Raw genomic sequence first — 17,969 nt, forward strand, 5'->3', positions numbered from 1 at the left:
AGACAAGAAATCACTTCGCATGAGAAAAAATCTCCAACATAGACGATAAGTTCAAAACTGCTCCAAAACCAAGAACAAGCCAATCTGGAAGTGATAACTTGCCGAAAAAGAACCCAAATGAATTGAAAATATGGAATAAGGAACAAGAACCATCCTATAAGCCAAATATCCAATCTGTAATGAAAAAGGAACAACTACCAGAGAGTTCTAGAAGTAGTACAGAAACAACAACACATAACAAGATCAATTGAAAAGAAAATATATTTTTTGTTGATGCAAGATTGCTCATCGACCGAGGATGCTCCTGCATCAGACACCCCAGGTAGAAAAAAATGTTCCATGAGAGGCAACTCATGAACATCGAAAAGGATTTGGGATATAGACCCCATGCTCACTTCTGATCCAAATGTCCTCTTTATCTACAAAGTTATTCCTTCTTACCCCTTCCAATAACTCAACTGAATTCTCCAACTTCTTTTCCACTTCTCTTCTTTCTCCTTGCTTCTCACCAATACTCTATCTCTTACCACCACTCCCTTTCTTTCGCAAATTCAATCTAGTTCTTCCATTGAAATTCATCTTGTCTATTACCATAACTCTAACCTTATTGTCATTCAGTACCACCTTACTAACAGACTCATCCACAAGATCCTTCTTCAGACCTATACCAACATGTGGTACTACTTCTACAACCCGCTTCTCAGCACAACTCTTCACAAGACTCAAATTCTTCACTGCCTTCTCCTTCTCCTTCAAAGAAGCCAAAGAAAACTTCAACCCATCCTTCTCAATAGTGATCAGGTTTTTGCTACAATCATAAACAACTCTTCTATCAAACTGCCAAGGTCTACCCAACAAATCATGACAAGCACTCATAAGCAAAACATCACACAAGCCTTCATCCTTGAAAGGTCCAATATTAAAATTCACCAAGCACTACTCTCTCACTTCCACCTTATGATCATCTTGCAACTAAATCACCTTATAAGGGTTAGGATGCTCAAACCTCTTCAAGCCAAGCTTCTCTACGACCTCTTCTGATACTATATTATTAGTACTTCCACTATCCACAATAACCTAACAACACTTACCTCCCAATTTACAAATACTCCGGAAAAGATTATTTCTCTAAGTGGGTCTGGTTTCTTCACTGTTCTTCTCCATCAAGGCTCTTCTAAACAAAAGAGACTCTCCCTACTCATATTTTATCATATTCTCTCTGGTAAAGCTAGCTTCTTGATCCTCATTTGCCATGCAATTCCTTGCTATTCCTTGCTTACACTCAAAAGATCTATGTCCTCTTTCTCCACACTTAAAACATCTACCTAAAAATTCTCTATTGCTACTGCCACTACCTTTTCTTTGTGTCTTCTGATCTGGTTCTTTACTCCATTTATATTTTGGTTCTTCTTCAACATTTTGCTTCTCCATACTACCACTCATTTGCCCTCTATATTTTGCCTGTCTCTCTTCCCTTAGGGTTATTCTGTTGTCTTCCCTTCACTTTATCTTCTACCTTCAACACATATTGATAAGCCTCCTCAACTGTAGAAATCTTCATCATACTCATCTCATCCTGGATGTTAAATCGAAGTCCATTTATGTATCTAGCCACCTTCTCCCTATCCATCTCTCAATGACTGAATCTGATCATCACCTTGTAGAATTCCTCAGTATACTCCTTCACACTCATGTCCTTTTGCTTCAAGTTTTGCAGCCTTTTGAACAACTCCAACTCATAGTGTCCCAAAATGAATTTAGCCTTCGATCTTGCAACCATCTATCTCCACCGAGTGATTTTCATCTCACCGTTCTCCACTCTATCTCTCTGCAACTGTTTCCACTATAAATCAACATGCCTCTTCAACTTAGTTTGTGCTACCAGACTCTCTGTGGGTCCTTAACATCTTCAAACTTGAAATAGTCCTCCAACTCTCTGATCTAGTCTATCGGGTCTTTTGGATTCAACGATCCTGAAAAGTTAGAAACTTCAACTTTATATAAACTTTACTCACTTGCACCACCGCTCTAAGAAATCTTTCTTCTCCCTCATCTACCAGTCCTTTATCCTCTTCAGCCTCAAGCTCTTCTCCTGCCTCTTCATACTCATCCTTTGATTTTTGATTCCTCCGCAAATCAACCAATGCATTTCGAATCTCATTCGTCATCTCATTCTTGAAATCCTCCATCATCTGCTCTACCCTCCTAGGGTTCATCCTTCTTGATGACATGTCCCCTTTACTCCGATGCAACTACCTGAACTCGATGATCTGACTACAAGGTTTCAATTGACTCTTCATTAGTGTTCTATTAAACACACGTGTAGCTTGCCTCAAATCAACGATCTGTTCACCCAAAGGAATGCCTCAAGATTCACAAATAGCTTTTATACCATCTAACACAATCATGGTCCGAAGGATATTCATAGAGAACTATCCAAACCATGTAGCAAGAGTAACACAATGAAAGCAACAACAACACAGAGAAAATATGAAATCAGACATCCACAATATCATAGATTCATCATAAACTAGCTGACAACATCTGGTATACATACAGGCTTACAAGCCTTATTATAGAAAATATTCCAGAATACAATCTGTCCAGAGCTCCAGAGGAGTCCAAAATACAAATCATAAATCTATATCATCTATATTCACTTGTCTACCAAAGGATCAAATACAACAAAATATATAGCATTCGAAACACATCCGGGTCGGCCACAAAAGATTATATTCTTCAAGATAGGAAAATGAAAAGTGTAAAATAGGTCGTACCCAAAACATGAAGATCTTCTCTGCCAAAGAAAATAACAAAGTACAGACCACCAAGGAAGGTCGACTAAGGGCCTAATAACATCGTGTATGGTGCCAAATTGATCCGCAAGCCAAGAAATTGCTCTGCATGAGATGAAATCTCCAACATAGACGATAAGGTCAAAACTGCTCCGGAACTAAGAACCAACCAATACGGAAGCGATAACTTGTCGGAAAAGAACCCAAATGAACTGAAAATCTAGAATAAGGAACAAGAACCAGCCTGGAAGCCAAAAATCCGATCCACAATGAAAAAGGAACACCTACTGGATAATTTCAGAAGTAGCACAAAAACAACAATATATAACAAGAACAACTGAAAAGCAAATATATTTTTGGTTGGTGCAAGATTGCTCATCGATCGGGGATGCTCCTACATCAATAATCCAATGAAATTGTTTGTGTTGTCCCTCCTAAACATGTGGAAATTTCTCAATTGGAGCTTTATAATGGAAAAGGTTCAATCCCTTGACTCATGTTAAAACATTTCAAACTTTGTGTAGTGACTTTGCTCATTACCAAAGATTGTTGGCTAAATTGTTTACTAGAATACTAAGGGATAAAGCTTTGCAATGGTATTGTTCTTTGCTTCCTTATTCTATTACTTCTTTTCAACAATTGCCTAATGCTTTTATTAAACAATTTCACAATAATATTGGTCCTAAGATTACTTTGACTGATTTGATGCATTGTAAACAAGGTGTTAAAGAAAAGTGACTGATTTTATTGGTAGCTATAATCATTTGTATTCTCAAATTTCTTTTCCTGTGCTTGATCAAGATATTCAAAGAATTTGCATTTCTAATTTTCAAAAAGATATTAGGGATAAACTTATCTTTTCTGAGTTTACTTCCTTTACATAGTACTTCACAAATATTAGCTTACCATGAGTCAATTGGAACAATCCTCTGCAATGGCTTTTAAAAGTGAAAGTGCTCAACAACCTTTCGCAAAGTTCAAATCGAATAAGGGATTCATCAAATTCAATGACAACAACAACACTCAAGTAGCAATCGCAACAGGTGTGCCTCCTTTCTCCAAATACTTTAGAAAAGAATTCACTCTTCTTAATGAATCTTTACATAGTATTATGTCACAATTTTTACAAAGGAATGTGTTGAAACTTCCCCCTATTAAACCAATTGATACAACTAAGCCTCTGCCACCTTCTTATGATGCTAAAGCTTTTTTTCAATACCATCATCAACCCAGTCATGACACTGAAAAGTGTTATTCCTTGAGAAGTAAGATTCAAGACTTGATTGATAATAATACCATATATGTGGCTAGTGTGAATGATAAAGGAAACAAATCAGTAGCTCCTCCTAATCAAAATCTTCAAATCTTCACTAATCCTTTACCTTCCCATTCCACTAATGTGATTGAGATTGTTCATCTTGCCTTCTCTCCCAATGATCTTGGCCTTGAGTCTAATAATACGGTGAACCTTATTGATAAAAGCGAACCTCCTAAAGACATGCATTACATTTGATCCTAGTGAGACTATTGAAGCACCTGATGGCCCACTTTACATCAGTGCAAAAATCAAAGACATACCTTCTCGAGGGGTGCTCATTGATCCAACTTGCATGGTTAATGTGATAACTGAAGAATTTCTTTATACTTTGCAATTGCATCAAGTAATATATGATGACATTGATGTGATAGTTAAAGTTTTTTATGGCTTCTCTTGTCCTCCTTTTAGTTCTATCACACTTCCTATTGATGTTGGCACTAAATGCTTAAATGTTGTTTTTGCTATCATTCCTACATTTGATCAATTTCTTGTGAAGTTGGGACATCCTTGGCTCTCTTTCGTGAAAGCGATCGCTTCTAATGTTCATAAGTGTTTGAAATTTCCTCATGATGATAGAATCATAATTGTTAATAATAGCATATATCAACCTATGGCGAGGCATGGAGGTGTTTGTCTTGATTATTTTTTATCCAAAAAATTCCAAGCTCTTCAACCTAGAAGCAATGCTCTCTTTAAATTGCATCAAAAATGGAAAAATGAGATGATTTAATCCTTGAGTAAACCTAAAAATCCTACACTTAACCTTCCTCCTGATGATCATATGCCTCTTCTTATGAATAAGTCTATTCTTCCTCCTAATAGAGATGCAACTTTTTCCTAAGGAAGAATCTATTCCTTCTCCTAAGGATGAACCCATTCTTCCTCCCCAGGAAAGAAAAGCTCTACCTCCTAAGTGTCAATCTATTCCTCCACCTAAGAATAAACATATTATTCCTCCACCTAAGAATAAACATATTATTCCTCCTAAGGATAGACCTATTCCTCCTCCTCATGATGGACCTGGGCTCCTTCCTACACCTCCCATTCCTCATTTATATGGTGCGGTTCCTCCTCCCACATCTTACAAAGGGAAGCGATCGACCTCCCCTATTATTCAACCTAAAAGACCTTCTCCTATGCAGCCTTCAAAGAAGAAAATAAGCCTATACCTGATGAACCTAAACCTTCACAACCTTTGGCTAAAAATAAATGAAATTGTTGTGCAAGAGAATACTGATAGAGACGTCGTGTGTGTGCTAATGAACTTTCCTCGTAAACAATTCCTTCTCCCAAGACAACAACTGTTGACATAATTCCATTTGTTCAACTTTCTCCTAATGAAGAGGTTTAACCCAAATCTCCAAGATGCAAAATGTTTAAGACAAATGTTGGTTCAAGTTTCATTCCTATTAGAGCTCCTATTTTTGTTAATGTTGATGAAGAAATAGGTGAGAATGTTGTTAATGGTGAAAATGTTGATCCTAATATTTCTGATGATGAATATGAATATGTTGATGTTGACAATAACTTATCTAAAAAAATTTCAAAAACATTAATCCTAGCTCCAAGTAATAGACAAAGTGACTCATCATTAGAGAATGGTCCTTGTTTGGAACTTGTGATAGCTCCATCTATTGTGCTCGATGTCGCTCCTCTTGCATGATGTCCACCTTCCCGAAACAATGATGAACAAGATTAGGGGTGGATGATGTGCTTGATTAGCTTCACTAGTACTATAGATTCTCTCTCTCTTCTCTTGCTTGTTTGTGAATTTCTTCTATTTGTCTCTCCATTCTTCTATTTGTTGTCCCTAGTGTTGTCTACTTGAGGAAAATGCAAAGCGTTGAGATCTTTTTTGGTCTCTCCCATGGTGACTCAAAAGACACATGTGTCCATTTTTTCCATGGTAGTTTCCTTTCTTTGGGGGATGAGGACAATTCTATGCATATATACACACATGATATACATTGGTTATCATAAAAAGCATACTGACTCTAGAGTTATGTGAAACCACTCTGTGCTTTGTGATCATTGATTTGTCCTATCTTGGGGGCTTATTATTGTGATAGTGTGTTTGTCTTTTTGGGTGTATCATACCTTAAAGCAATTTCTCCCGATGAGGCATACATAATCGATTTAACATGGGGGCATATATTCCACTCAATGATTCTCTCTCTTTTTCATATCTTGATACTTAAAGTTACTTAGCAAACTTTGTTTTTTTATCTTTTTTGCTTTGTAAATTTTGGTATTTTTCTTTTCATGACTCATAGTAAGAGAACCTTACTAGTTTGTAGTCATGGTTCTCTCTTTCTCTCTTTCATCATCTTCCCTTTTACCTTATCATTGAATTTGTAAGATCCTAAAGTCCACTGGGGGCTTCGTGTATCTCGCCTCCTTGATGACTTGGTAATTTTTTTTCAATGTGAACCCTTTGTACTTTACTGAGAGTATGATTGACTTCATACTCTTGCTAAAGTGGGGGCTAAATGTAGCATCCTAAAATTGCACCCCTTTGTAATTTTGACTGCATTTGGGTCTTCACCTTAGTGTTTGCGCCCTTTGGTATGATTGAAGACCTGATTATGCTCATACACATCACAAATGCCATAAAACTCAAAATGCACTTCATCAAGCACCTTAAGCCTACCCCAAAATAGGGTGAGACCATGATGCCACACCATGGTCCACCCTAATTTGGGGCCCCTCAAAACCCAATGCAATATTTTAAATTTGAGTGGGATCCCCCTCTCTGTGTCGGCTCATGTTGGAATACTAATTTATTTTCTTGACGAGCAAGTATAAATGAGGATTTCCCCTCTCATTTTAACATCTGACACATCTATCAAGCATCTGAAAATCACATGAGATCAAGCAATCAAGCATTCAAGAGCAATTGAGCATTTTTCAGTCTTCCTTCAAGCCTTAGAGTAGCAATAAAGTCAAGATTCAAACATTAAAGTTGAGATTTACATTCTATTACATGAAACCCTAATTCCATGTGAAGGAAAGCAAAACTTCACAAGGAGGTATCATCATTCAATTTTCAATCATAATTCAACATCTCCCTCAAAAGGAGATCATTTTCTTTCATTCATTTTAATTATCTTTATTTCAATTTCATGGTTAATTCCAAAATAGGGGTTTGACCTAAGGAAAGCCCCTATTCCCAATCTTTTTCCCCTTCTTTCTATGTGCAAGAAATAGGTATAGAGTTGTACTCTTCATAATAAGTTTCATTCACAGAGACAAATCATCCCCCTTTGGTGTGCAAAAATCTCGGAGGCCCGTTGTGATGTGCCATGGTCTTGGATTTTTAGGAGCTTTTTCGAGGGTCAAGTCCGACTCGGCTTATACTGCTCGGATCTAGGTGCACATAAAAATCCCACATCTGTAACTCACTGTTTTCTCAGTTTTACTTTCATTTTTCAACACTTTACCTTTACTCTGCATTTCATCTTACAAAAGAGAGGAAAAAACCCACAAAAAATCAATCAATCCATTTAGTATTCACTCCTTAATCTGATTTGTCACTGAATCTAGTGGATTCCCTTCCCTCTTTTGAATGTGAAGGTTTTAAGCAAAATTGATTTGGTGATTTCTCCCTTCTATGTTGTAAATTGCCAAATCAAAATTTCCTCTTTACAACGTTTATTTGTGGTTATTAGACAAATTCTAAGTTTGGCTAGGTTTTTAGGATTTGTTACCTTTTTTCACATCCTCGAGGAGTAGAAAAGAGTAGTGGGTTGCTTGGCCAAATGGGTATTTGAACGTATTTAGGGTTGGAATGTTGTGGCTAGGGGACATTTGCCTTTGACGTTATCTCATATGTTTGAGAAATTAGTCAGTGAGGATAGGCATGTATAATTGATTGTTCTTTGTTGTCCGGTTGGGCTTGCTTTGTAACTCTCTTTTATGTTTAATAAATTTGTACCCCTATATGAAAAAAAAATATGCTTTCAAAATGCCCATTTAATGCCTTCCCATTAATATGTAATAGTTTTTAACACCTCATGATAGGGAAGTCAACTCAAAATATGTGTTAATAAATGAAACCTTATGTATTTAATGAACTCTTTTTGACATATCCAATGATAATAACACTTCCAAAGATTGCTAGGAGATAATGTATTTTAATGCCAAAATCCCTAAATTCTAATTCCTCTAAGTATATTTCAATGGATATAATAATGCATGTAACAAGGAAACAACAATAGATAAAATGTTATTCAATTATTAGTGTAAGTCCTTCATTCATACCTTAGCCATAACAAAATATCTCACCAAAATTCCACATTCTTCTATAATTCATATAAACACACTTGCATAATTCATAGTTTCAAATCAATCAATCTATATATGCAACAATCATATTCAACAATTACTCTATTTCTTTGTTTGCTATGGCTTTGATATCAAATTGAAAAATATAAGCACAAATATTATAAAAAACTAAATCATAATGCTTACAAAAAAATATCAAAACATATTAATATTATTAATGATCATTTAAAATCTTTTACAAAATATTATATAAATTCCTCAAATTATCTTATGAGATATTAACTCTTAACAAACACAACACTAAATAAACATTTTTATTACTAACACTAATCATTAAAATGATTTTATTACAACATGTAAACTCCAACTTCCAACAAATTTAACATCTACACTTTTGAGACCTGATATTTTAATGACAATTGAAATTTAATTACATAAGAGGAGTTTCTAGGAAGTCTTGTGCTCCGATGTTAGGCCATGCGGAAGATGGCCTGAGCTCCATGTTGAGGTCTCAGAGTAATGGAAAGAATAGGAGCATGAGTATAAGCAGGTGAAGTGCCAAAAGAAATTTTTTGCAGAATCATGGCCAAAACTAATTTTGCTTCCAACAAGGCAAAATTCTGACCCACACATATATATGGACCTGTTCCAAAAGGCATGAACGCCATTGGATGCTTTGCAGCCTTTGCAATTCCTTCACTGAATCGCCCTGGATTGAAATCTTTGGCATCATTTCCCCACAATGCAGGATCATGGTGAATTGCAAGGATCGGAATCATAAATTGAGTGCCTGCAGGAATTGATAGCCTTCCAAGTTTCGTTGGCTCACATGCCTGTCGCATCAGAAACACTGCAGGAGGATAAAGTCTCAAGGTCTCATTTATAATCATTCCCACCTACAAAGCATTCATACAATATTTTATGAGACAAATCCTAAATACTACAATTGAATTCAAATCTCAATGCTGGTTTAGCTACGATTGTTATTACTAATTTCAAAATAACTTATTGTATTCACATGGAAATTTGGGTCCTTACAATTTTGAGGCGACTTAAGCTGTCTGCATCTGGATAATTGTTTTTTCCACATATTTCCAGCACCTCTCTGCGACCTCGCTCTTGCCATTCTTGATGTATGCCCAACAATATTATAGCCCATGTCAACAGTACTGAAGTGGTTTCATGGCCGGCAAAGTAGAAAGTCTTGCATTCATCAATGATTTCCTCTGTACTCAGGCTTGCATTACTCTTTGCATTGATTCTCCCCTGCTCCTTGCTCTCAGACATCATTAAACCAAGCAGATCGGCACCATAACTACCAGTTCTTTCCATCTCAGCAGTTTTTTCCCTGGCATCTATAACTTGTCTTAAGGATCTTCTTATTTCTTTCTCCAAATGCCAACTTTGCCTATTCTTTGTAGTAGGCAGAAACCTGATGACAGGAGTTAAACATATTAATGCAAGCAACCAAAAGAAGTTATAGATTCCGCATACTTCAGAATCTGAAAAGACCCTCTTTATAGTTTATACTATGTAATAAAATGTCTTCACAAAACTGAAGTTTGTTACCTGAAACCTGGAATATAAACCCTACGAAGTGATTCAATTGTAAGAATCATCTGTTTGGCTTGCATATCAAAGATATGCTTTCCCTCTGTAAAACTGCTCCCGAATGCTGTGCGGGCAATAATATCTGCTGTGAGATCGTGGAATTCCTTTAGTACTTCAATTTCTGATGCACCTGACAATACCAATTTACTCCATCCATCCAACATATTGGCACTGCTTTTCACAATTGATGGAACCATACCCTGCAGTGACAAAAACATATCTTCCTATGATATTCTGAATATAAATATCAAAACAGAGAAGAATTTACAAAATAATCCATATAGATTATAACAGAAGGGATTTTTGCATAGTCATGTAGCAGGAATATATTTAAGATAAAAGAAAGTAACTTCTATGGATTGGACCAGAATATCTTTATTCAAAGCATACCCAACACATGTCAGTAGTACCTAGTATCTCATCTCAATAGAGCTAGAGGTCTACCCTCCACTGATCAGTATATCAAACAAAATTTCTAAATAGTTCCATGGTCTCTAATTAACTGCTTGGAAAAAGCACATAGAATCTTCCCTCTGCTAAGATACATAACCAGGTTTTTGCACTCAGATATATTACTATATAACCCTTTATTAAAGGTCTGTCAACCTGGGGCAGCAGGAGCATGGTCCTTGATTTGGGTTTCCCCATGGGAAGTATCATTGGCTTATTTCTTCATTATAGATGTACAGACTGGATTGTAATTTTAATTGTTTAAGAATATAATTCAGTTTATTTATTAGAGTAACAATAGATATTCAGTGTTTTACCTTCAAGAGATCCATATGGAAAGCAGGATTGATGATTTTCCTATGCTGAGTCCATTTTTCACCTGTCAACCCCACAAGTCCCTGTCCAACCAGTTGTCTTGCAAGGGGATTATTGAAAAACTTTGTATAGTTGCCAAATTTAGTGAAACATATTTCCTTAATAAGCTCAGGATGGGGTGCAACCAACCTGGCATGAGGTCCAAACCAGAAAAGAAAATCCTGGCCTATATTACATATAACAAGTTTGATAATCAGAATTCTCAATCTTCTGTTTAATCAAGCACTATTCTTCTTAATCAGTGACTTTTCTAAGTTTTAACAACACTACAGTAAAACAATCAATGGTACTAAGAAGGAATTCAAGAAATATGATAAGTAAAAACATGCAGAATACAAGAGTACCATAGGTTTTGGTCCACTGGTGAAGATAGGGAAGAATTCGAGGGAGTATGTCATGTGAGAGTGGCATGGGTTTGCCTCTCTGCTCATCCATCATTCTGGATATATCTGCAGAATTCCCAGAGAATAGCCTGTATGGAGGGCCTCTAATTCCTTGAGCTTCAAAGAACTTTTTCAGTTGCAGAGGCTTCCACCATGTTGTTGTTGCAATCTTTAGCAGAAACAAAACTAAACCGGCACAAACAACCTTCAAACACCAAAATACCCACTCCATACTCTAGACTTGCCCAACACTCAGTAATTTTTTGTTTCTTAAAACTTCAGATTTGCTGTAACTATGCCTGTAGGATCCCTTGTGTTCTTGTTATATTTATATTTGTAGAGAGAAAATTAAATGAATGCAAGTAACCTCAACTACTCTCCTAGTCCAGAATTGACAAAGCTTAGGTTTGACTTTTGGACAACGAAGGTTTGCTTAGGCATACCGATTGTGATCGTGATTTATAAGTTAGTTTTATGAGTATTTTATTAGTTATTATAGAATTTATTTTAAATTTTTTATTTTTATTTTACTTTGGTGTTTATTTATATTAGTTTAAAAAGGAAAAAAAATGTTTTAAATTTATTTTGATTTATGGTTGGATATATATTTTTATGAATTTGTAACAACTATTTTTAGTAAACATTTTGTTTAATTCAAATTATAACTATTAAATAAATCGATTAGGTATCTTTCATTTAAATATAAACTAGAAGATTTTTTTAATTCAATTTATAACTATTAACTAATATGGCGTGGGGGTAGGGTTGCAATTAGACATGCCAAATGTTTGAAGAAAATCAAGCGCATACTTTTGCTAGAAATATAAACTAGAAGATCAAAGAACCTAAAGAATAAGAAAGAAATGTAGAAGTGCAAGACATATCATGTCAAAATACTCCATTGATACTTTTTAAACACACTATATCATAAAGGCTGAATGATTTGTGAGAATCAAATCATTTATATACAATTCAAGAATTAGAAAATAAACCTCATGTATATGACTATAAACTATCAAATCAAAATGGTAGTAAGAGAACATAGAAGCAAATAAGTAAGTGTGTATCTTCTCATACCAAGCTTGAGGAACTTGTTTGCAACCTTACAATGAACAATGAAGCTCTTAAACAAGTGAAGAGTAATACATAACTATTGGAGGCTACTCCATATAGACATCTTCATGAAAATCACCAAACAAGAAGATACTCATTACAACCATATGATAAAATAACCAATGAAATATATGATACTCATTACAACTATTTTTAATGCATTTCCTCGATGGTTTGAGCAAATATATGATCAATATTTATTAGATTTTAGTATTTTGAAAATGCCCATATAATGCCTTCCCATTTATAGGCAATAGTTTTTACAATATCACAACAAAGAACTCAAAGTATGTGTTGATAAATGAAACCTTGTGTAGTTTAGGCACTCTTTTTTATAAGTCAATGACAACAACACTTCCAAAAATTGCTAGAAGATAATGATTCAATGTAAAAATCCCTAAATTCTCCTTCTTCTAGGCATATTTTAATGGATAAAATATGACACATAACGAAAAAACAACAATAGATAAAATGTTATTCCATAGTTAATGTCAATCCTCCATTCATACCTTAGCCTTAACAAAAGATCTCACCAAAATACACCATTCTTCCATAATTTGTATAAACTTGTTCATATAATTCGCAGCCTCAATTCAATCAATCTATATAATGCAGCAATCATAATTTAACAATTATTTTGTTTCTTTTTTCTCTATAACTTTGATACTAAGTTGAAAAATATAAGCAGACATGTTGTAAAAACTAAACCATAATCGTCACAAAAAACACCAAAATATATTAAAATTATTAATGCTCATTCAAAATTCTTTACAATGTATTATATCAACTCCTAAATTGCCTTATAGAAAACTAACTCCCAACAAACACAAAATTAAATAAACATTTTAATTAGGTAGTGGAATGGAATAGCAGATTGCCTGGTCAAATGGGCTTCTAATCAAATGCAAGGATGGACTATTGTGGATAGGGGGCAATTATCTTATCTTTCGAATTGTGTCACATGTTGGATCAATTAGTGGATACAAACAGGGTTGTATAGCACTTTTTTTTCTACTGAGTGTTTGGCTCTTTTTGCTGTGTACTTCTCTTGTTTTGAATAATTTTTTACCCCTTTTTAGTGTTAACACTAGTCATTAAAGTGACTTTGTTATAACAGATAAACTTTAAATTTAAACATCTACACTATTGAAACTTGGTATTATATTTTTAATTTTTTTTTTCCAGACACTTGAAAATTTATTAAACACAAAATAAAGTTAGGAAGCAAGAAAGGCCTAAAGATCCACAAAGAACAAACAATTAAACATTTCTATCCTCCACAATTAATTGTTCAAACAAATGAGACAAATCCACAACATTTCAATTCAACATAAGTTTTAGAAGTTCATTTGACCAAACATCCTGCTATTTTATTCCATTCCCTAAAATAGGATGCCGCTATCTGACTCCAAAAAATGATTGTAAACTTCATGTTAATAACAAAGTTTATAACCATTTTTCGAAACTAATTTAACCACAGGCCCTGAAATGTGAAAAAAGATTACATATTGGGAGAGTTTCTAGGAAGTACTGTTCTGAGACATTAGCTCATGCGGAAGATAACCTGAGCTCCATATTGAGGTCGTAGAGTAATTGAATACACGGGAGCATGAGTATAAGAAGGTGAAGTAACAAAAGAAAACTTTTGCAGAATCATGGTCAAAACTAATTTTGCTTCCAACAAAGCAAAATTCTGACCCAAACATGTAGTTGGGCCTATTCCAAAAGGCATGAATGCCATTGGATGCTTTGCAGCCTTTGCAATTCCTTCACTAAATCGCCCTGGGTTGAAATCATTGACATCGTTTCCCCACAAAGCAGGATCATGGTGGATTGCAAGGATCGGAATAAAAAGTTCAGTGCCTGCAGGAATTGATAGCCTTCCGAGTTTCATTGCTTCACATGCCTGTCGCAATAGAAGCGCTCCAGGTGGATAAAGTCTCAAGGCCTCATACAGGATCATTCCCACCTACAAAACAATCATACAATATTTAATGGGTCATCCAAAATACTGCAATTAATTCAAATCTCAGTGCTGGTTTAACAATGATTGTTATTACATGTTAATTTGGGTTTGTATTAGATGGTCCTTACAATTTTGAGGCGACTTAAGCTGTCTGCGTCTGGATATTTGTTTCTCCCACATACTTCCAACACCTCTCTGCGACCTCGCTCTTGCCAATCTTGATTTAGGCCCAACAATATTATACTCCATGTCAACAAGAGTGATGTAGTATCATGACCGGCAAAGTAGAAAGTCTTACATTCATCAATGATTTCCTCTGTACTCAGGCTTGCACTATTTTTGACGTTGACTCCCCCCTGCTTCTTACTTTCAGACATCATAAAACCAAGCAGATCGGCACCATAGCTACCAGTTTCTTCCATTGCGGCAGTCTTTTTCTTGGCATCTATAACTTGTTTTAAGCATTTTCTTATTTCTTTCTCCACATTCCAACGTTGCCTGTTCTTTGTAGTAGGTAGAAACCTGATAAGAGGTCAGAAACCAAACATTACATACCAATGTAAGAAACTAATAGATCACAATATGAACAAGCCTTCTTAAAATACCAAGGACTGTTATAAAAAAATTGACTGCTTTTCGTTGGTAATTTGAGATTGACAAATTGTACTGTTACAAAACCCAAGGTTGTCACCTGAAGCCTGGAATATAAACACTGCGAAGTAATTCAGTTGTAAGAATCATCTGTTCTGTTTGCATATCAAATATATGCTTTCCCTCTGTAAAACTGCTCCCAAATGCTGTGCGGGATATGATATCTGCTGTGAGATCGTGGAACTCCTTTTGCACTTCAATTTCTGATGAACCTGACAATACCAATTTACTCCATTCATCCAACATACTGGCACTGCTTTTCACAATTGTTGGGACCATACCCTGCAGTCACAGAACATATCTTGCTATGATATTTTGAATAAAATGGAAAAGTATTTACAAAATACTCCGCATAGATTCTAACAGATTAGGGCTTTTTAGTTTTTGCAGAGTCATGTTCCAGGAATATATTCAAGATAAAAGTAAAATTTACAGCTATTCTACTCTCTCAAATTGACCAGGGTTTTGCACTCAGATCCTTTATTAAGGTATGTCAACCCAGGGCAGGAGGGGCATGGCCCTTACTTTGGGTTTCCCCTGGAAGTAACACTGGCTTGATTCTTCATCACAGACGAACAGATTGGATTGCAATTTAATTTTTTTCAAAAATATTTGGCCTTAAGTAATATGGCCCTGCCACAGAGATCCTTGAGAATGTTTTAAGGTTCAAGACTAGAAGCTTCTTAAAATTAATTGCATGCTATCTGAACATGATTTTAAACTTTGTGATGAGGTTCAAGATCTCATCAATGCTTACGCAAAAGTGCAAAATTTCATGATGGAGACTCTAATTGGCCATGGGATGCTTGGGGCTAACCTTGGAATTACAGCTAATCACGTAAAACAGGGGAATCAAAATTTGCTCTGCAAATAGTAAAGGTCCAATAGTCTGCCCCCTTATGCTTGAACAATGGAAAGAAGAATTTCTCCTCCTTTATTTGTGGTGCTGTTACAACAATTAATCCTATAAAACTTTTAACAGATTGACCGATTTCCCTCAAAAATATAATGCAGTTTATTTATTAGATCACTTTGTTCCTACTTTAGGACATAAAAGTATATGTTCAGTGTCTTACCTTCAAGAGATCCATATGAAAAGCAGGACTGACTATTTTTCTGTGCTGAGCCCATATCTCACCTCTCAATCCCACAAGGCCCTGCCCAACTAGTTGTTTGGCAAGGGGATTACCTGGAAGCTTTGTGTATTTGCCAAATTTAGTGGAACATATCTCCTTAATAAGCTCAGGGTGGGTAACAACCAACCTGAGATGAGATCCAAACCAGAAGATAAAATCCTGACCTGTATATCACATATAACAGGTTTATTAATCACTAGGGTCTTACAGAATTCTGCATCTTTATTTTTAATCACTTACTATTCTTCTTAATTGGCAATTACTCCACAGTATAACAACACCCAAACAAAACAATCAAAGGTACTAAGCACGAATTCAAGTAACATGATTAATAAAATGCCATATGCTTAAAAATACGCAGAATACAAATTTACCATAGGTTTTGGTCCACTGGTGAAAATAGGGAAGAACTCGAGGGAGTATGTCATTTGAGAGTGGCATGGGTTTGGATGTCTGCTCCTGGACCAATCTGGATATATCTGTAGAATTCCCATAGAATAGCCTGTATGGAGGGCCACTGATTCCTTGGGCTTCAAACGACTTTTTCAATTGCAGGGGCTTCCACCATATCGTTGTTGCAATCTTGAGAAAAAACAAAACTAAACCAGCACAAAGAGCCGCTAATGCCCAAAATACCCACTCCATATTTCAGGCGTTAATATGCTGTTGCTGTAACTATGTCTATGCTGCTAAATTGTATGATCACTTCTGTTGTCATGTTTATATAATTCAACTCCAACTACTCTGACAGTTCAGAATCTACGATTCTTAGATTATGCTTTCGAGATCTCTTGTCTGCTTCAGACAAGAGAATCTATACCACCGTTTCATGTGTTTTTAAAAGGATAATGTGGAATCTTTCTGATTCATGTGTTTTTAAAAAGGGAATCTTTCACTATTTTAATGTGAGATCTGTTTAAATTGCTTTAGTGAAATGAGGGGCAGGGCATCTATTATATAGAAAATCGGAAGAGAGGTGACATTATGACATTACGAATAATACAACTGCAAATAATAAATTTATACAAATGATAGAGTACAATATCAATAAAATACTGCTTGCCATGATGCTATCATCTGCCTAATGGGTATTATTGTTATTTTGTAATCTGCATCATTACAGTTACAGTTACTGTCATTTACATTATTGTTATCATCCCCCCATAATGACCATCCATCGGGAGGAAGAACATGGAGTAGATTTGTGAGCTTTTGGAACCTTTCATGAGCTAAAGGCTTTGTGAAGATATCTTCTATATGATCTATATTGCAGTACACAATCTTGATCAAGTCTTGTTGAACCAATTCTCTAATACAGTGATGTTGTATCTGAATATATTTGGTTCTACTATAACATATTGGATTCCTTGTCATTTTTATAGCACTCTTATTGTCACAATACTACAAGGTAAGTCCATTCTGTATTTGATGTAAGTTTTCTAGTAGTCTTCTCAACCACACAGTCTAACAAGCTATTAATGTTGCATTTTTGTATTTTGCTTCTATTGTAGAAAGTGATGCAGTTGGTTGCTTCTTGGACTTCCAAAGAAAAAATTGTCGAACCAAGAATAAAAGAGTAATCAGAAGTAGACTTTTGATCATCTATTGAACTTGCCCAATTTGGATCTGTATGTCCAACCAACCTACTATCCTTTGAATGTTGAATTTTGAGACCATAATTCAATGTCCCTTAACGTATGTGAGAATCCTTTAAGCTACACTTCTAATGTTTGCTTAGGCTCTCACATGAACCTAGATACCAAGCTCACTGCATATGTGCTATCTGGTCGAGTAGTAGCTAAGTTGATCAAACTTCCAATCAGTTGTCTGTATAGAGGGTCCACTAGATTTGACACATCTAAGTTAGGCAATTTAAGTCCAACTTCA

At 35.4% G+C, this 17,969-nt stretch overlaps 2 protein-coding genes across 2 annotated transcripts; both read right to left on the reverse strand.

Annotated features, from left to right (window-relative positions):
* Window positions 1–8,867: 8,867 nt before the first annotated feature.
* LOC131076899 (cytochrome P450 734A1-like) lies at window positions 8,868–11,448 on the reverse strand. Its single transcript, XM_059212923.1, has 5 exons — window positions 11,253–11,448; window positions 10,776–10,999; window positions 9,967–10,208; window positions 9,436–9,829; window positions 8,868–9,293 (listed from the first exon to the last, which is right to left on the reverse strand). Exons 1-5 carry the CDS (start codon window positions 11,446–11,448, stop codon window positions 8,868–8,870), a joined length of 1,482 nt encoding a protein of 493 aa, XP_059068906.1.
* Window positions 11,449–13,751: 2,303 nt separating this feature from the next.
* LOC131076844 (cytochrome P450 734A1) lies at window positions 13,752–16,993 on the reverse strand. Its single transcript, XM_058014180.2, has 5 exons — window positions 16,457–16,993; window positions 16,023–16,246; window positions 14,987–15,228; window positions 14,424–14,817; window positions 13,752–14,298 (listed from the first exon to the last, which is right to left on the reverse strand). The coding sequence occupies exons 1-5, from the start codon at window positions 16,725–16,727 to the stop codon at window positions 13,873–13,875; spliced, it is 1,557 nt and encodes a 518-aa protein (XP_057870163.2). The 5' UTR covers window positions 16,728–16,993; the 3' UTR covers window positions 13,752–13,872.
* Between the last annotated feature and the right edge of the window lie 976 nt (window positions 16,994–17,969).

Source organism: Cryptomeria japonica, chromosome 10, assembly GCF_030272615.1.
Source record: "Cryptomeria japonica chromosome 10, Sugi_1.0, whole genome shotgun sequence".
Classification (NCBI taxonomy): domain Eukaryota; kingdom Viridiplantae; phylum Streptophyta; class Pinopsida; order Cupressales; family Cupressaceae; genus Cryptomeria; species Cryptomeria japonica.